Source organism: Gambusia affinis, linkage group LG17, assembly GCF_019740435.1.
Source record: "Gambusia affinis linkage group LG17, SWU_Gaff_1.0, whole genome shotgun sequence".
Taxonomy (NCBI): domain Eukaryota; kingdom Metazoa; phylum Chordata; class Actinopteri; order Cyprinodontiformes; family Poeciliidae; genus Gambusia; species Gambusia affinis.
This window is the reverse complement of record NC_057884.1, coordinates 10,787,313-10,808,003: the sequence shown is the minus strand read 5'-3', so window position 1 is coordinate 10,808,003 and position 20,691 is coordinate 10,787,313. Positions and strand designations below refer to the sequence as shown.

General features: G+C 37.2%; 1 protein-coding gene across 1 annotated transcript; it reads left to right on the top strand.

The window, feature by feature from the left end:
• The first annotated feature begins 1,062 nt into the window (after positions 1-1,062).
• On the top strand, positions 1,063-13,946 carry tmem38b (transmembrane protein 38B). Its single transcript, XM_044096536.1, has 6 exons — positions 1,063-1,504; positions 8,055-8,211; positions 9,400-9,584; positions 9,718-9,805; positions 11,567-11,684; positions 13,666-13,946. The coding sequence occupies exons 1-6, from the start codon at positions 1,372-1,374 to the stop codon at positions 13,927-13,929; spliced, it is 945 nt and encodes a 314-aa protein (XP_043952471.1). The 5' UTR covers positions 1,063-1,371; the 3' UTR covers positions 13,930-13,946.
• Positions 13,947-20,691: the final 6,745 nt, after the last annotated feature.

The following is a 20,691-nucleotide window of genomic DNA, read 5'->3' as shown; positions in this document are numbered from 1 at the left end:
ACATTCTTGTTTTGTTGCTTACTTATTAATTTATCTATTTATTTGTGTGTGTATGTGAATACCATATTATGTTTTTCACATTTTGGTAGATGCGAATCACAAATAAACATATTCTGTCAGGGTTTGACATTACAGATCAACACAAAATGCTACAGAATTGTGAAATTCAAGGAAATTGAGACAACGGTTCTAACTCATTTTGGACAAAAGAAGCTGAAACCTGTGGCATTCATTTGTATTTACTTCTGTAAACTGAGATTTGCACCAACTTTTCTATTAAAAATTGATCAAGGTCAACTATGAGATCATCAATTTTTATTCATGTGTAGGCCGCTCTAACTCATAAATATGTTTTTAGTGAAGCCATTCCAAAGAATTTTTATGGGTGCACCATTATTGTAATGCCACCACGTGGTGGACGTGGTGTGTTCCTGGTATTAGTTTTCTCACCACACTTAGAACCTTACATATACATACAAGAACAACAGAAGAAAAGGGCAATCCAATTTGCCCCTTTTGTCAAGCAAATCTAACATAAAACTGAAAAGCAACCTGTCCCACCTGACAGTACATGCTGAAATGATTAGTAAAAGAACACTATCTAAATTATTGATTACATAACAATTAAACATAGCAAAGTAAATCCTAAATTTCTCAACTGAAGGCAAGGTTCATCTAACTCCATTTTTATTGTATTATCTGCATGTTTTATCCACAGTTTTCATTTGTCCATTTTAATTTTAAGAGCAGCCATTAGCTCCACTTCATGACTTATGTGACATGCACTTGGCCTGTCCATATAGTTATTTTTCAAGGTTTTATAACCATCATCTTGTAATGGTTTTACCGTACAGAAAGCAGTTTTGTATCATTAATAGCAAATCATGTCACATTGATTATAGTTTGAATAAGATTATAGTAATGCCAAGCAACTGCAGGTGGGAATAAACGCAACAGCACAGAAGACTTTCATATCCTGTTCCATCACCTCGCAAAGCCACCCTCTGGCAGCTGATTGGCTGTAACCCTCCAATGACAATCCGCCCTGGCTCCGCCCGCCACATCACTAGCATGGCGGAGAACGAAGCAGGAATTCCGTCTATGCGCGGATGACAGCGTCGTTGATGACCGTCCCGTGGCAACGCACAGCTGTTGCCCAGCGACCAGCGGTGATCCCGAAGCTCAACTAGCCAGCTGTGAGCCACTCGGCAGAAGCGTATCATTAACACACAGCTGTTGTGTGCCACCTGGCTTGTGTCAGACCTCTTAGACCGTGGATGAAGTGTTAATACCTTGATGCTCAGTTGGACCCGTGCCTTTTCTCCACCCGAAGATCAGACTAACGAACTAGCATAACGTAGTGCTCTCGACATGGCAACAGTGTTGAATTTCTACGAAGCTGCCGTGGACGAACTGTCAGATGGACTGGTAGACTTGCCCTTGTATCCTTATTTTGAGATTGCGCACTATATCGTGTCAGTGTTGGCTTTGAGGGAGGAGCCAGGTGAGTGAAAAGTTCGAGCGTCTGCATAGAAACTATAGTTGTCCTTGTTTTGATACTTAAATAGATTATAAGTTAAAGTGCTGCAACAGCTGTAACATATTAACGTTGAACGTTCAGTGTTGCAACAACGTAAGCAAACACAGTGGGTGTTGTGGCAGTTAGAAGGCAGTCTGACCATTATTTATTTTAAACACCCTCATTCTGCAGTTTACCGAACACTTTTAATAGGTATTTAATATTTATTTTTCATGTTTATGTCTTGTTGGTTTTATCTAATGGAGCTTATAAAAGAAACTGAGAATATTTAAACTTTTTTTGTTGTTATTTTTCAATCTTAAATTGGAAAAGAACTTCCGCTCTCTCTTGCAAAATGTATTATTCTAGCTATTGGAATGACTAAATATTTTTGTTCCACTTATGTCCCATTGATTTCTAGGATATTATTTATTTATTTATTTATTTGATTGCATCTTTATGATGAAGACCTTGCTAGCAGAAAATATGTATTTAGTGGGCTGAAGATATGTTAGCAAAATGTTCAAATGATCTGTAAAAATATATGACTTGCTCTGAAAGAGGTTAAATATAACTTTCCAGAGATGCCAACAATAGGTCATGTTTGTGGGGTTTAGAAATAATATTGCAGTAACGTTTATAAGCTGAAATTACATTGTGATTTATGTTCCTTTGTTTGTACCACAACTTGTAAAATATGCAATTGCGAAATCATAAAAACATGTTTAGTTTGTAAACTACGTATTTTAAAATGTTGAAATTAATAGTTCAAATTCAGTAATTATGTTTGCTCAGTGTTTTGTCTAGTGGTAAGAAATAATGCAAATTAAGTGACTTGTAACAGTACTTTTATTGAGCCAAAAAGTAACTTTGTTGCGGTTGAACAGGCCTGCATGGTATTAGAGTCCAAACATGTTTTTGAATATTGCATTTACAATATCTGCATTGACAATAACTCTTCGTTATCAGAGTTGCCAGAAATCTCTCTGAGAATGAGGTTCTTAGTCACCCATGCCAAAATCAGATTATAAGCATAAAAGAAAAGTACATTATATTTGCTAACATAACTTATCAATTATGTTATTGACATGCACAGTTTGAATATATGGCACTTACAGTTTTAAAGCCTACAAAATATTTCATCTTTTGCAGTTGCAACATTGCACACATTGATGTTGCATCAGCAGTTCTATGTATTGTGCAGCTCGACTGTAAAAAAATCCTCTTTTTGACCTTAAAAAAACTGAAGAATTATACACTACCAGAATAAACAGTTACCTTTTAAAAATGCAACCATATTGCTAAATTATTTGTTTATGTGTTATTTCTAGTTTATTTTTGTAATTTGTGATGGAATCCAGGTGGCACACGAGCTAATTCTCAATCTCCCTGATATCAGATCAGTAGATATTTTGGATATATTGCTAGTTAAAAACATCACCTACCAGGCCATACAGTTGACAAAAAAAAAAAATCCCCTTGTCTTCAGGTAAATTATGTAGCGTTTTGGCAGAACAAAACTTTAGCAGTTCGCACCAGTTATGTTATGAACAGGAATGAAGAAATAGGTAACACATGATAGTCTGGTAATGTTCGTGTTGGAGTCAGATATTTTCGGAATGGTGGCAGGCAAAGCAAATAAAAACTTTTTCTGAGGAGATCGTGCCGTGAGTAACGTGATCACCAGCGAAGTGATTAAATCAACATGGTAAGTTCGGACTCTAGTGACAAACCTAATTTCATTCATAGTCAGTAATTGATTATTATTTAATTTTGCAATGACGACAGATTTTTATTATGAGATTACCAAATGCATTGAAAATTCTAAATTCACCTACATATTTCTGCATTTATGTGTTTACAATGGCCACCAGTAGAGCTATAGATGTGATAGAAGCTGTGCCTTTCCTTTCTTTAGTGTAAATACAACAGTATTGTTTTATCAGGTTAATGCAATAACTCTACTATTAAGTGAAGATATAAAAAAAAGATCATGTTTCCCTTATTAAAAATCATTTGTGGTCAAAGGTAAAGACACCTCTCTGGGTAATCTCCAGGGATATGTGTTGTGTTTTGTTTTTTTTTGTAATTCAACGGTTGCTTTAGTCGTGTGTTAAACATCACAGCAGCTGGGGTGTGACAGATAAGACTGACCTGCTCCAAATTTATGAACCCACCCAGCTGGTTTGTCAGCTTTATAATTTCTTCCTTCGGTCTCTATGCTGAGGCCTGGCTGCACTTTTGTTCATTTAAGGTTTGGATTCTTACAGTACTCTTGACAATGTTCCAGTGCTGAAAGAGAAATGAAACATAATTTTTATGAGGACCGTATGCACATTTCAAAGAGCCATCGTTCTGCACTGACAGGTTTAAATCCCGTTGAATTCCAACATGACCATCTTGAAGTAGTCATTGCCACTGTGGAAGGAACTTTTTAGACTTTTAAGGAACATTCAAGCAGTCTTGCTTTTTAAATATATTTATCTGTGACATTTAATATATTTTGAACCAAACTTTAGAGGCCATCTAACATCAGTAAGACTCATTAGTAGGCTTATGCAGGCCTGATCCTACATCTAGTCCAAGGCCTATTTGGACTAGATATAGGACATTTATAACAGTAAACTACTACTTATCCTCTAACAATTACATTGATTTTTTTTTAAGTGACTGATTGACAACAGTAGCAGGTTAGTCTCATAATAACAAACACATGTTGATACCTGGAAAATAGAAGAAAAAAAGAGTTACTGCTTCTTCTCAAGTGTTTGAATTAGGCTTGTTCACGTGTTTTGCCGAGCTCAAAACAGAAATAAAACTCTCTATGATGACTTTAATGTTAACCTTGTGCCAGTCAGACCATATTATAGCAACACAGAGCAAAGTCAGGCCCCATGCCAGGGTTTGTTTCTGTTATGGCTGTAGTGACAGGTGGGCTTCTAATTGCACCAGCATTTGACTTTCAACACACAGACATTCAAGAACATAGACGCAAGCCATTGTATTACAATGCAGATCTATTTCTGAACTTGCCTTGCAAAGCATCTGAGCCACTGTGACATTTTAACCCATTGTCCTCATCTCCTGTCATCAGGCCGTCTCAAAGTGGTGGGAAGATACAGACTGTAGAGATATAAGCAAACATTTCATAAGAGGTGCCTCTGGGAAATGTGCTCATACATCTGTGTTCTGTGATTTCCAGTGGAGAAAAGTTCTGAAAATAGTAAGCTGGTTTAAACAGGATCTCCTAAAAGTTTGATTGGGTTTTCAGGTTCTATTGGTCCCATAAAAGGAATGGAATGCTATAAACTATTCCAGCCCTTCATGGCTGTCCTCTTTCCTGTCTTAAATCACTTTCTTTTTCTTGTTTAAGCATCTATTTAGGGTCCAATAATTCAGACTCTTAAGTAACGGTAAGAGGAAGAAAGTCATTATTTAAAGTTATAAATTTATATTTATAGTTACACTCTCTCATTATGGAGTTATTTTTAACTCAAAAGCTACACTCACTGCCACATGTGGATTGTTTAGGCAGCAGGAGGCAGAGGCATAGAGCACCAACAGTGGTTATTTGTCTGTCAGCAATTTCTGCTTCAAGCCAGAAATAGAAACAAGATCTTTTTTAAATAAATTTTTTATCAATCCATGAATGGTCCATAAAGACAGACCACTTAGGCCATGGAAGTCATGAGTTCAGGATCAGTCTGATCATGTGAGTGAAGAAAGATAGATGGATGAAGAGAAATCAGTTTAGACTGATGTCACGGGTGGAGGAGAAAGCTCCTGTTTGGGTGCAGATCGGGGATGTTTAGTTTAGAGGTGCCTTCCTGTCAGTTGATTCTTTGTAGTGTCTTTAGTTGACATGACAAGACATGACAAGAGCATTTATGCTGTTTGAACATTTTCACCATTTTGAAAAAGCACAAACATTAACATTTATTTTTATGTGTTAGACCAACACAAAGTACTACATAATTGTAAAGAGGAAAGAAAAAAAGATCTTCTCAGATGGAAGAAATTATATGTATTTGTTTTCATGACAACCAAACTTTCAAACCAAACAACGAGTAGTGAATGAAGAAAAGAGACAATTCTGTCTCTTCTTTCCAGGACAAACAAACTAGGGGAAGCATGTCTTGGTAGCAGCAGTGTGGTTGGCCTGATAACTCATTTGCTTTGGAAATGTGTTTCCTACTAAGCAAAAGAGAGGATCTAGTTGAGGTGAACCTGCCGATCAGAGCTCTTTAAGTTTAAATAAGCTGAAAATATAAACAGCAATTGTATTGTGGTGTTTGTATTGAGTTGATTTTGCCGCACCTAGCAGTTTTAGTGCTAATCACGATTTTCTGATTTTTCTGCTCAGTCAGGCTCTAGCACTGACAGCATAATTTATATTTGCTTCACATCTAAAGGTGGTGACAAAGCGTCATGGCTGTTTACTGTGTAAACTCAATGCTGCACTCTGCACCAGGACTCCCACCAAGCCAAGCACACCCACTGTTTAGTGTTTACTGTGAGGGATGTCAGAGTAAACAGATGTAAATGCTAGTTATCTAGCTATGATTCTATTCGTTAAAGGGAAAAAAAGCTATCCAAACTACTCTGGCCCTGTGTGAAACTGTAATTACCCCACTTGTCAAATCCTGAATTACCTGTGACAAAGTTCAGTTTTTCCATCCAAACAAAATGTTGAACTCTGTCTGACTTGTAGGCTCAAGAAATAACTTAAATAGTTGCCTGACAACACGACGTAGGCTTAAAGCTCTCCAAAAGCAACAAATTATGTCAAAATCAAAAGAAATTCAAGAGCAGATGAGAAAGTAAGTCAGTGACCCCTATCAGCCTGGACAGGGTTGCAAGCCATTGATGTCATGTGAACCATTATTGACCTGCAGAAAAAACATTAGTAGTAATATGCTGGTATGAGGTCTCAGTCCTCCAGGACATTCCTCAGTACATAGGCAGAAGGCAAATGGACTTCTTCTCTAAAAGCCTCTAAAGCTGTTCTAGATAATATTTTGCCTCTAACTGAGAGTCAAAATATCTTCAGAACAAAGAAGATAAAAAATGTCCAGTTGCCTTCTACTTATCCACAGCACTGAATCTTCCTGGGAACGGCCAGCCTAAAATAATTACTGCAATAGAGCAGAAACAATTAATTCTAAAGATCACAAAACAAGCCAAAACAACATCTAAAGAAGTGTGAGCCTCATTTGTTTCAGTAAATATCAGTGTCCATGATTAAACAATAAGAAACAGATTTCCAAGGACAAAACCATGTCTGACTAAAAAGATCACAAATGCCTCTTCCCCTAAAAACAACTTGATGAAACTCCAGATTTATTGAGACTATTCTGCAGACTGAGAAACAACAGAGGAACTGAAGCTAAAATAGCTTTCATGAGAAAGAACATAACACATAGGGTCAAACATGGTGGTGGTAGTGTGATGTTCTGGAGCTACTTTGCTACTTCTGGACTTTGGAAACTTGCCGTAATAGGTGGAACCATGCTCCCTAACGGAAAACCCTGAGGAAGAATCTCTGGCCATCAATTTAGGACCTTGAACTCAAGCAAAGTTATCCTATTGCACCTACTGGAGCACACTGGAAAGGCCTCTCTTGATTGATAATTGTTATTAGAGGGTTAAAAAGCAATCATGCTGAGTCCAAAGTAGTCTTCAAGGAAGACGAACAAAGATTTAAATTCACCAGATCCCTCTCCAGGAGTCTACAGTCAGTCTCTAATCCTCAGATTAACGTTGTAGTCCCAAGTAAAGCTGTATGGGTGTAGAGACAGGGCTACCTGTCTGAGGTCCGAATGTGTTGAATATCTGGGCTTGATTTGGTTTCTTTAAACTAAATAGATCAGTCTTGGGTTGGATGTATTATACGAGTCATATTATAATGACATCGGTAAATTGTAAATGTAGGGCATATTGCATAATACCTTACTTTTTTAGAACACTATAATTATGGAAATCAGAATGTGTTGTGGCATGATGTAGAGCAACACTACTGTGTTGTGGCATGATGCATGCGTTAATCTTGAGTTCATTGCTGGTCTTGTCAAGCAGATATTGTGTGAATGATTGCAGTTGGAAAAAAGCAAACAAAAAAACTGCACGGTTCTGTCTAATCAGGCTGGAATTACTCAGAAAGCTGATGGTTTTTTATCTTTGAGGAAGTGCCCCGATCAGCGTCGTTATCTATATAGGTCATTTCTCTGCTCTGCACTTCGAACTGTAAACTGCAGAGCAAAGTTTGTGGATGTGTTTGACAAACCCTTCCCTACCTCTGTTCTCTGTGCCTGTGGAATATAAGCCGGTTAATATTTATGCAGCTAAGATGTATGAAGCACAAATATCTAACCGCGAAAAAAACCAAAGTATTACATTGCTCTCAACTTGATTTGTTGCAAATGATTTTTACAACAAATATATGATGTTCTCGGACATTTACACTTTTGCAAATGTTCATGAAGGTGTTTAAATATTTAAACACTAATCACTTTTATTACTCATGTGTCTTACACAGGAGCTCGAGTTCTGTCCAGAACCAGCCCCCTGACCTGTTGGTTCAGCTCCATGCTCAACTGCTTCGGGGGAGCACTACTGACTGCGATCTTGCTGGCTCAGCCACCAATACAACTTTTTATCAACAGCGACGATATTCTGCTTGCATCAGTCATCTGGTAAATGACAGATGCTGGAACAGTTCATAGAACGGTCTTTTGTCTGTCTAGATGTGTCCAAAGCAAGTTCAGAGAGAAGAGCAAAGAGGAAGAACTAAAAAAAATGTTGCCAGATAAAGGTGACACACAAATATAACTATTCCTGAACTTGCTTTTTTTTTTTGTTTTAAATCAGGGAGAGCCTGACAAATGGAAGACACAGCAGGCCTCCTGACTTTTAAAACAAAGCCTTTGGTTCCCTCTGCTGGTTTACTATAAAATTACACCTTAACACTTATCCCTAGCACTCTGCTGATAAAGAGAGGTACTTCACTGACACAGCAGGGTAAAAACACTTCAGTTTACACAGATCAATGACCATTAAACTAATTAATTTTGGGCTTCTGAGGATGCATTTTAAAGTTCTTTTTACAACTTGTATTATTATACAACATGCTACAACTTAGTTATTGTTATAATCCGACAGTCATCGTGTAAGTTGGAATTTATTGTGTGTTTTTACTTGCGTGCTTATGGTCTAAATTGTACATGATGCCTCAAATATGTATTGAGAGTGAACATGTTGAGATATGAAAAACTTTGAAGAAGTTGTCTTGACTTAACTTATTAGATGGTGATTGTATCTGTTTTTCAAATGAAATCAGCACACTTAATTGAGGCACAAATAATTAATTACATTTTCAATACTATTTCTGCATTTATTTTCAATTTTTTAAGAATACAAATAATTGTATTATGCGTTATCTATTGAATGCAACTCGGCACTCTTCACTCTCCATTAACATTTGCAGACATACACCCAAGCTAATATGATAAATATTTTTTAACATGTTGCGTAGATAGCTTCTTGAATCCCCACACCCGGAATTTAAGGTATAACTCTGATTAAATTTTTATCCTATTGTTTTTTGTTTTTTTTTCAAAGTCTGACAATTTAATTTTCAAAAACTAACAAATTTCTGCCAAGTAGAAAGACCATCCATCCGTCCAGAGGTATGCTGCTAACTGTAACTTGTTTATGGCTAGGAAAAATGTCTGCTTCTTAATTCAATTTCCCCCTTGAAAAAATAACTGTTTAAATGCATTATTAAGAAGCTAAAATTAATAAGACATGCATTGCCATGTGCAAAGTTTTGACCAGAACTGGATGTCCGTGCCAAGTTATCAGAGCTTTATTTGTCTCTACAGGTACTTGATATTTTATTCCCCCCTGGACGGCGTCTACAGGTTCACTGCTATGCTGCCCATCAAGGTGGTGCTGTCAGTAATGAAGGAGGTGACCAGGAGCAAGAAGATTCTTTCAGGCATTACGTTGGCAAAAAGCAAGTACCAGGACAACCTGCCAATTATGATCAGCATCGCGTGGGCGAAAGGTCAGAAGGGATTTGAGTTACGCCTTGTTTTCATGTGATAGATATGAAAACATTATTTAGCTTTTAAGTCACTATAAATCAGGCAAATTGTTTACTTGTTTTTGTGTTTTAAAGGCATGGGTGTTCTTTGCAGGTGCTGGAGGTGGCCTCTTGAGTAGTTTTGACCAGTTTGTCCGGGGTATATGGATACCAGAAAAAAACGAGCTAATTAGGATGTCCTAGTAAGTCTTCTCCAGCAGGTTTGCATTGTGGTCGGTGTTTACATGTTTCCTGAGTGGAGAAACAAAACAGACTTGTTTCTCTACCATACACTCACCTCTGGAGTTCTGAGAAGAATGTAGCTCACACAGCTATGACCACTACAGGTGAATAACATGGATTATCTGTTCATCTGTTTGTAGGTGCGATAAACAAAGCTGGTGTTTTAGGGCACCAGATGGGTTTAAGCAGGTTTGACAAGGGTAGTTGTCGTAATAGGTTAGGGCATCAACAAAACTGCAGTCTTCATGGGTTGTAAGCACTCTGCAGTGGTCAATATCTGTCAAAAGTTATCCAACCTATGTGAGCTGATGCATGGTGATCTGTGTAGCCCAGTCTAACACATTGACATGAGTAGTAGTTAAATTGCTGAGGTTTATGCTACATCTGAGAGAAAAACGATAAAATACATAGTGCATCTTTGTAGAATAACACATCCTGCTAAAACACAAAAAATATTTTCTTTCAGGTTGGAAAACTAATACTAAATTCATTGCCATGCTTAAACTAGTTCATTAAAGGAAGCAAGTATTAAGATGATGAGAGCAATCAGTCAACATTAATAACAATATGCTGACAGATCAGTGATAGTTTCCACACATAGCTAACTCGGAGTGTTTCCACACCTGATAGTCCGTTAGACTTCTTTCGATTGGGGAGGAAAATTGCTTGTTACATTTTCAGCTGGTGTGGTGCAAAAATGGAGGGGTGTCATATTTTTGCGATTGCGGGATTACTTTTTTGTCTTTGGTAAAAGTCTACAAGCCCTCTCTCCCTCTATCGCTTGATCCGCACATTTACTCAGATTCCTGATTCAGAACGGTGTCCGGTCCGATTGCCATTCACATATCCATTCGAACCACACCAGAGATCACTTCAATTGAACTGAGATTTAGGTTTTTAGTTGGGCCAGAGTGAGAGGATCTGCTGCTGACATCTGGATGCCAGACGCCACAGCACACCTTCCGGGGTTCTAGTTCTTAAGAAGCACAGCTTGGACTCCTTTCAGCTAATTAATTACACAATCCTATAAAAAGTTATGACTGATTTCTGTTCTGGATCAGCCTAAGATTTTTGATAAATACTCACCTGGTTTCCATGGAACCGTGTTTTTAACGTTTCCCTCTGCACATTATGATGTTTATCTCTGAAACATGTTACTTAAATAAAATGCCATGTCTCAAAGCTTTAGGGCAAAACAGGACCAACAAACAACATCAGGCAGGTGACCATGATGTTATGCTTGCATATTACAGCTTACTGCACCAATCGTCTCATTTGAGGAATGAGTAGAAATGGAAATGATCATTTTTCCAATACGGTGGTGTAATTTATTTGAAAGTGTTTTACAGCAATCGAGCCAAGAGAGATGATGCACATTATGTGTCTTACTGAGCTCTAATTATGCTCACAGGTTTATGATGTTGTGAGAGGGTCCCATTCAGTGTTTAATATGTCCTTTCTCATCATTCATGCTTCAGCACCAGCTTTTGCCTCTCCAGTTACAGATAATGTTCTGCATGATGATGCAGAGCCACGAGGAATTCTGTAAACAAAGTGTCTGATTTGGACTTTTGTAATTATGCATGCAGAACGTCTCGCGTTTCTCCAGATATATTTAAAGTGTCGGCAGGCTTCGCTGTTGAGATAATAAATATTTTGATGTTGTTTTTTTTTTTTTCTTGTTTATTAGAAAATTCTGTCTGATGTTTTGTCAATTTCAGCGCTACAAGGATCACCCTGATAGGGGCGGTGCTGTTTTCTCTGAAGGAGATTGAGTACCTGCCTGTGGAGAAAAACCACCTGATGCTTTACTACACCATCTTTACTGGTATCAACAAGGTCAGTGTCTTGGGCCGTTTTCACACTATTGGAATTCAACCCTGAGAGTCATATGTAGAACAGGGAAATGTGTCTAATAACAACTATTTGACAGTCTCCTTTTTTACTATTTGAAGTAAAACTTTGATATGGCAAATGTTTTATTTGCCACAGCCACAGCTCCAGCCAGATCTTTGATGTTTTGTCTTTTAAATGACCTTTCTCCCTTTTCTGTTTTTTTTTTTTTTTTGAGGTTTTTACTGCGGTGACTCACATTAGCTGCGTATTACCCCAGGGCTGGAGCTTTTGCATCATTTTCATCAGCTTGCATCACCCACTTTTCTCTTCTCTGGGAAACTTGTGCTCATGCCTCAGACACAGATAAATCTATCACATCTTCTTTCAACTTTTGCTCCAGTTAGCTCCCACTGACTGATCCGTCAAATTACCAGCAGCCTGTTTCATCAGATTTAAGAGCCGTGTCCAGGCCTGATGTTTATTATTTTGTTTCTAATGGCATATACTTTACGCGGTCATTCACTAATGGAAATTAACCACTAATATGTGCTTCTATGCTTATTAAGCAGCCCTCATGTTCTTGGTGAAAAAGCACCCGTTGATCATTCATAAGGTTTTAATACTTTAGACAGACATATACTTAAAGTCTGCATTTCTGCTGCTTGAATATAATGATAATTTGTGCATTTTCTAAAGTTAGTTTGTTTAGTACTTGCATATAGAAGAGGTAGCAGTCTGCTTTTTTATAAATTGACATAATTTTATGAGACGTCATATGATCTGCAGTGTTTAGTTAAAATACAGAATTATATTCTAAATACATTGATTTGAGAGAGGTGTTTGCAGTTTAGACATTTCTATTCTCAATCTTTCCAGGTATGTAGTGTAACTGAAATCAACAGACTGTTTTGTAACTGGTACCTGCCAGTTGGGTGTTTTGGACCCACTTTGGCAACCAGTCATTTACACTCATTTTCTAAGGTCTATGTGTAGTTAACTGTTTGAAAATTTAGCTATGTCTTCAAATAATAATTGCCTGACCTATAAACAAAGGTCCTTTATAGTTGTGCAGTCATGTCTGATAGATTCTCATATTATTAAGAGCCTCCTGAACCTACAGTGGACCAAAACCACTGTAAATGGAAATTGCTTTAATTATAAGATGTCGTTTGTAGCATTTGCAACAAACCCAATAACAAATACCGTACCAAAAGCAGTTTCCTCAAAAAAATAAGTAAACAACAAGATAAAAATCTGTAACTAAAGTCAGAAGAATGCAAGACACAAAAAGATAGATACAAAATTGCAACATTTGAAAAAGGGCAGAAAAGACACAAAATAAGTAGTAAAACAATCTTGGGTCAGTTGGCTCCTATGCTAGTTTGCAGGTCGATTTGATACCTGGTTACATCTAGTTCTGTCCCTTGAACAAACAGTGTATCTGTTAAGCTTTTTTGATGAATTGTGGACAAAACAAATCATAAAACGCTCCAATTTCACCTGCTGATACATTTGTTAGTCTATTGCATTGAAGTAATATTTTTGTGACGTTTTTTAAGATGTTATGTTGCATCCTATTTACAGATATTATTGTTCCAATTCCTGTTTGGACTGGTCAAATTTATAAATAAAACCAAGAAAAGACTGGCGTGTCAAGGAGGGTATGAAACGTCCATAGTCTGGGTTTGAATCAAACCCAGATTGTGGTCAGAACAAAAAAGTCCAAATTGTTAAAGTAAACTGGCTATTGTTGACAGAACTTCCAAGCAATTTCTATTCTAATGTTCTTTTCCTTTAGTGGTTGTGCTATTTGAAATTTTGCTGTGTTTTCTTTTTTATCTCCTTATAAATTAGAATTTCAGTGTTTTACCGTTTACAATTTTATTTTTTTCGGTCCAGTTGAGCAGTAATGAACTATTTAGAAAACGTCTCTCATCTGATTTTTTTTTAATTTATTTATTTTTTATTCTTTGCTTTTCTTCAGTGCTGGATGATGACGACTCGCTCCGCCTTCACCTTCAGCTCCGTCGAGTGCTTCCTGTTTAAGCTTTTCTTTACGGGAGATTTCTCCTGCTGCACTTTAGCCCGGAAATTTGGAATCTTCAAGACGGATAACGACACATCAAAGGGAGGCAGAGTCAACTCTCCTGGGGTGTGCAGAAACAAGTGCCCTTCTCCTGCTAGGGGTGGGAGAGGCAACCGCAGAGCCAGAGAGGAGGCGGGCTCTAGAAACAAAAAACACAAATAAACAGCCTTTGCCTTGTAGCACCTTATTATCTGAATCCTTTACGGTTCAGATTTGTCACATTGAATGTTGACCGAGGCTTCATGTTCCGTTTTTCTCCATTTGAGGAAAAGTGTTTTTCTTGTCATGCTTGAAAAGAAATATTTTCCTAAAGTATTTCTTACTTATTTCTCAGGATTTTAGCTATAAAAGAAAGAAGACATTCGATAAGAGATGAGTTAAGCAACCTCTGGATGTTTCTCTGGGTTAATTAAGGAACAGTGAAATGCATGCTGTTGGAGGTGAAAGAAGCGCCAGCCTTTGGCTGATTGCACACTTGCAGTACAAAGTATTGCTTCTTTATTTTAAAATATTAGAAATTTTAGTAATGAAAGGTTTATATATTCTAAAGCTTTGGGACCAATGCTGTACACCTGTTGAGAATTTCTGTATATTTTGCTCCATGAAAAGGCTTTTTTTTATATTTACAGTTTTTACACTTTTTAAAAGAAATTATATTTGATTACACTCTGATGTTGTATTATATTTATACAAATCAACGGCACTATTGAATGTGATATATATTTGAGAAATGCCATGCATTCACACCTTTCTGGCACGAATGTAAACTAAGCGCATGAGAATAAATGGGTTGATTCGGGCTAATTATTTCTATGATGTGATTTCTTGATTCTGCCCGACATTTTGGATACCGTCCCCTGTTTTTTTTTTTTTTTTAACCCAGAAGACATCAAGTTCTCTTAAATACTTTTACAAGACGTCTCATTAATGCAACATCAGACATTCTCCTAACAGCTGCATGCATGTGTCAGCAAACAACTTATAGCGACTTTTAACTGCTCTCAAGTTGATACAAATCCTCAGAAGTAACTTTTCTTAGTAGACTGAAACCTTGCATCATTGTAACATCAGCACCTGATTGATACCTCACCCTCTCTGAAAAGCTGCTGGAGAGAAATCCCCCAAATCCCCCCCCCACCCCAATTCTCGTCTGCGTAACCTCAAACGTTGGAGCGGCCCACCGCTCTCCCCTCTGTGAATGCAAATTAAAAACCGAGGGTGGGTGTTGAGAAGAAAAGAGAAGAAGATCAAAAGCGATACTGGTGGAGGTGATGTACCTGCTTTTAAAATGTCCGCATATGTCATGTGTGTGCGTGTGTGTGTGTGTGTGTGTAAGTTAGAGGTTTGGATTTTACTGTTGGCTGCTGGGCTTTTGTTGTGGTGTCCTTTCTTAATCTTCCTTAATGTTGAACTAATTGAATAAAAGGACACATATTTCTATCCACCGCTTTTTACAACAAGAACAATTATGTCATTACACAGCTCCGAGCCTAAATGTTAGGATGCAGTTGTCTTAATGAAATCCTGACTTGCTTAAAACCCTCACACAGTCTCTCTCCCCCCAACACACATCAATTACTCAATGAACAAAGCAACCCACCCATCACTGAAGGCCCCTTGTTTTTTTTTTTTTGGGGTTTCTCATCAGCTCTTTGTTCCCTGTTTTCCATTCTGAAACATAGATGTGCCAAGATTTAGGTATACGACTGTTCATTCACATAGCCTTCCATTAGCACTTCTAGGTTTTTCTTAAAAGTTGATGATTGTTTTTGATCTGGGGTTCCTTACCCAGGTCACCACAAATACCCAGGGAAGAAAAAGTCAATAATATATGCAGCCCTGTTGGATGACATAATTAATGTGAGAGAAATTCTGCATTTAAAAAAACCCCCATCTGAATAATATAACTAAAATATTCTAAATCTGGCTGAATAATGCGCACATTGCTAAACTCAAGCTTTTCTGAATCACCTTTTATTGAAATTTTACCAGGTCTTTGATATAAGCCCACCAAAATATTTCACTCTCCCTTGCATTTTCCTACAAATCTAGATTTGGAGGACATCTTCAGAGACTTTCAATGAGATGTAGTTCTGTATAGTCTGGTTCATTCCAAAACCTTATTTTCATAAGAGAACGGTATTCGTTTGTTGGTTTAAATGCATTAAATCACTCTTTATCGTCAAGTTTCTAGAAGACATTGGAAGGTTTTAGGGACAGAACTGACCAGTATTAAGAACTGCTCTTGAGTGTTCTTGTTAATAAGAATGCTACCAATCTTATGATGATTTCCGACATCTTTTTTATGTCTGAAAACACAAAAAAACAATCATTTTTCAGTGCTCTATAGGCATTTGGACAATCATACATAGAGAGAAGTATAAAAGCAGCAGTTTGTAGACAGGTCAGACTTTTACTGAATTATTGTACGCTATTTACAGATACTTTAAAACACTGTTTATTTGTCAAACCTGTCTGTGAATTCCTATGAAAGGTCGCTGACATACGAGGCCCATGGAATACCAACTACACCCAACCTGATCACAAACAAACAGACCCACAAACGGTGAAAGCCGGTGTCTGGAAGCCGTCAGGAGAAATGTGACACTGGGAGCTTGACCGTTTGTTCCGCTATCTTCTTTGCTTTTTGTTTTTCTTTTGTCATCGCCATGACCTGATGTCATCTGAGGACATCACATTCACTCAGAAAGGTCAAGCTTTTATCATATTCAAGTAAACATCTTCCAGTCTTTTTTTATTCTTATTATTTACCAACAGAATACAGAGTCTCTGTTTGTATCACACTGAGAAGAGGGACAATTTTGTATATTCTTTGTGAACAACCTAAAATTATCTATTTACAACCCCCCCACCCCCCGAAACATCAAAACAAAACTTGTATAATATTATCATCTGACATCCATTACTGGGAGATTTTTCATTTTCTTGCAGGTACTTTCTTTTTCAAATTCCCGTTACAAATTTTTAACTGGATTCAGATCTGGATGTTTCTGTACTTGGATGTTTTTTGTTCTACAAGTTATATGTTAATAAGAATCTTTTGAGACTTGCATCTGTCTTTATCATATTTACTAGAAGTACAAAATGTTATGACATGCATTAGTTTTGGAGTGGTAATGCCAAAACGAATGATCTGAATCCAGTCACGGAGTTTGTTCATGTTGTGTGCTTTTCAGTTTCTGCAAAATCTCCAAAATTCAGACTTCATCAGAAGTAATACTTAAAGTCAGGGTGTGGAAATACATTTAAAAATCTAAGGCTACATCCAATACACAAGCTTTGTCTACAGACTAACATGCTGTTTTTTGACGATTATGTTTTCAAAGTAAAACCATAATGTTTTTTTTTTTTTTTTTTTATCATGTCTATGGTGTAAAATCTCTACTGTTTAATAACAAACCTATAAATGATGCAAGACAATTAAAAGTGACCTTTTGCTAGTGAATTCAGGCACCAAAGCTCAACACAATCATACCTACATAGCTGTCTAAAGTTAAGGATGCAAATGACAAGTTGAACTCTGTAACGTTGTTTTAACAATTTAAATAACAGAATAAGTTCCCAGGACAGGTGTGCAGTCAACACTTTATAATCTGTGGTTGAGATCTGAGGCTATGCAAAGCCTGTCCAGTTGATAGTAGTACATGACCTGCACCTAAACTGTATTTTGTTATCTATCTGGCCCACAACAGTGGAAGTGTTAACTGGAATTTTTATATTCGTAGTGACATGGCACTTCGTTACATTTCCCTCAAATTTAAGACGTTTGCCTCCAATGCTAGTCTTTTTAGTTCATTTGCATTGGCTTTGTGGTGTCTTGCAAAAATATGTATACACTCTAAGTTATAAGTTATGAAAATCGTTTTTTTTATTTTTATTTCATTACAATCATTAGTTTATTTACTCCTTGTGAAACTATAACTTAGATATTCATAAACAAAACCTTATAACATCACAGCTTTTTTTTAATATTATGAAGTGTTTTAGTTTTTCCCCGCAAAATCCAAATGGTGAAGATTTAAATAACAACTAATAAACAAACAAATAACAACCCGAGAAACAGATTCTTCACTACCTTTACTCTCTGAGTGCATGACGGTGTTTCTGAGTCTGAGATGCGCAGGACAGATGATGACCACTTGGTGGCGTGAGGAGGCGTCATCTCTGAAGGCTTGATGCCTGGGAACTGACAGGCTGGCTACCAGCTGCAGGCAAGAAAAGGATGGCGACAGGAGGGGACTGTGTCTGCAGAGCCAGCGAAGTCTGTCAGTGTGTGTGTGTGTGTGTGTGATCTGGTTTAGCTCGGCCTGTGAGGACATGTAATAACATTGTGGATGCTCAAAAAATAGCAGACTACGAAGTGAAAACTGAAAAATGGGCATATTAGCTGTCACAGTTAGATTCTAAGTGTTTTAGAAGAGAGAGTATATTCAGAGTAATTTAATTTATGGGGCATGGATTGTTCTAAAAGGAATTTATTGGCCATATTTTGTTACTTTCATCTTTTAATGTAAAAAAATATATATAATCACATAAGAAAATGAACCAACTTGCATTTTTAAAATGAGAAATGTTGAGTGGCGACAAACAGGCCTGAGTCCATCACAAACCGTGCAGAGAGCAGTCCTGCATAAACACAAACTTATACTGAAATGGCCTCCAGTGCTCTTTATCTCTCTAAAAGAACATGATATTCAAATCTAAATCAATTCAAAAAGATCTACAGACAGTTTCTATTTTATTAAGAAAATGTCCCGTAAAACCTAACTTAATGGGTTAGGTGGTAATGAAGCTTGCATGGCCACCTTTTACAGAACAGGTCTGGCCTGGAAACATTGTTGACCTTTGAGTAGCAGAATCTAAGGCCAAAGTTTATTTCTGATCTCACATCTTAAGCATTTCTACTCTTCAAAAGTGTAAACATAACCTTTCTTCAGTCTATTTTACAATACTTTCCAATTGTATTTATGTTCCCTTTTATTAAAGGTTTTATAGGCTCTGGTGGCCTTTATTTGAGAGCAGTTAGACAGGAAAGTAGGTCATGAGACAGGGGGAAGACAGGCGGCAAAGGTCATCAGGCCAGGAGCCAAACCTGTGACGTCCACATCACGGACTGAGGCCTCCTTATGTGGGTTGTACTTTACCGCTGCACCATCACAGCTCCCATTGTTCTTATATTCCTTCATGTTTCATACATTTATCTATGGACAAGCACCAACCTTCAAGTATTTTTTAGGATTTTATGTGAAAACCAACAGAAAATGAAGAATTGTGAAGTGAAGGGAATATTAAGCTTGCTGTTTTGTTTTCTGACCTCACGTCTGTTTGACACTGTTGTCCCCAGCATCTTGAGCATTGTGGCGGTAAAAAGAAACAATACCAGAGTGCTTCAGGTCTTAGCTGTTTTTTCGCCAGTCCATCTCAGTGGTGGAGTTCCTCAGAGCTCTACAATTGGACCAATTTCATTTTCTATTTACAACCTGCCTTTAGATATAATCAGCAGAGAATATGACATCTATTTTCATTTATATGTATACAATACTTAGATCTATCTTCATCTTTTTGGACTGGGTGGCAACCAAAGCACTTCCAACATACTGTAAACATAGAAAGCCTTTTGTGTTTTTTATGCCACACTTGAAGGGTTCAAACAGATTATCCACAGTTTATTACATCCCAACTTAAATATTTCAACTCTTTGTATTGGTTTCAGTCAAGTCAGCCATGTTTCAATCGATCCAGAATGCTGCAACCCGGCCGTTTTCTGACACAAACTGAAAACCATGAACATATTTCTCCTGAACTTGCTTCTCTTCACTGGCTCCCTGTTTGTTTTTGGAATTGATTTTAAAGTTTTAGTGGTGATCTGTAAGGCACTGAATAGACACTCTAGTAGGTAACTGTCTGGGTTTGTTGTTATTCTACTACCTTATATATACAGCTTTAGCCAATAACAGTTGTTTTTGAAACATGCTATGAAAATAACCTTAAAGTTGAACTTAGAGGCTGCGAAGACTTGCAATTGGGGCAGAGGTTCACCAACAGAACCTAAACATACAAACAACAACAACAACAGGATGGTTTAGACTAAAATATATTTCCTATATTAGATTAACCTGTTCAAAGTCTATAACTAATCCAAGGAGAATATGTAGCAAGAGTTCAAGGTTGTCCTCTCCAGCCAATCTGACTGAGGTAGACCTGCAGAAGAATAGGCATAAATGTCAGTTTTCATGTACAAAGCCTTTAAAGACATTCCCAAAATAACTAAAAGTAGGTCAGTTTTATTTTCCACTGTTGCAGAATCTATGGGGGATTACAGTAAAGTTAATGCTTCATTACAATTGTTCGCTGTCACTATAGAATTGTCCAAAAGAACTGCTGCTGACAGGCAGTGACTCAGTTCAGTCAGTCTGTTTTCTTTAGAAAGAAACCCTTTTTACTATCTGAATAATAAACTGACCTCAACAACAACATTTTATAGCTAAGATCAAACTGGAAAGTATGCAAGCAACTTTGAATCTGTCTGTATTATTGGATTGAAATGCCTTTTCTTGTTATAAAGTGCCTTGAAATTTGTTGTGAATTTGTGGTTGTTGAATTGAATCAGAAATGGAAATAACTGAAACTAGAGACGTGAACACCAACACCTTTCAGATTATCAGGTTGAAACTCCTGACACAACGCAATTGTGCACTATTTTGTTTTGGGCTAAAACATAAATTCCCGTTGAAATACATCAAAGTCTGTGGTTTTGCTGAATTAGAAGAATGTTTTATGTGAAATTAATACATTTATGAAGTGCTGTGTTTTTTTATAATTAGCACACAGTCACTTATGAATCCAGTCCGTTACTGGACTTATTGTGACCACATGAAAATTGACTGAAGCTGTACTACTAGC

Excerpts from the sequence above, each read along its gene's own strand:
- tmem38b (XM_044096536.1), top strand. The coding sequence starts at position 1,372 with ATGGCAACAGTGTTGAATTTCTACGAAGCTGCCGTGGACGAACTGTCA. Across the intron at positions 1,505-8,054 it reads GGCTTTGAGGGAGGAGCCAG|GAGCTCGAGTTCTGTCCAGA; the intron begins GTGAGTGAAAAG and ends TGTCTTACACAG. Across the intron at positions 9,585-9,717 it reads CAGCATCGCGTGGGCGAAAG|GTGCTGGAGGTGGCCTCTTG; the intron begins GTCAGAAGGGAT and ends TGTTCTTTGCAG.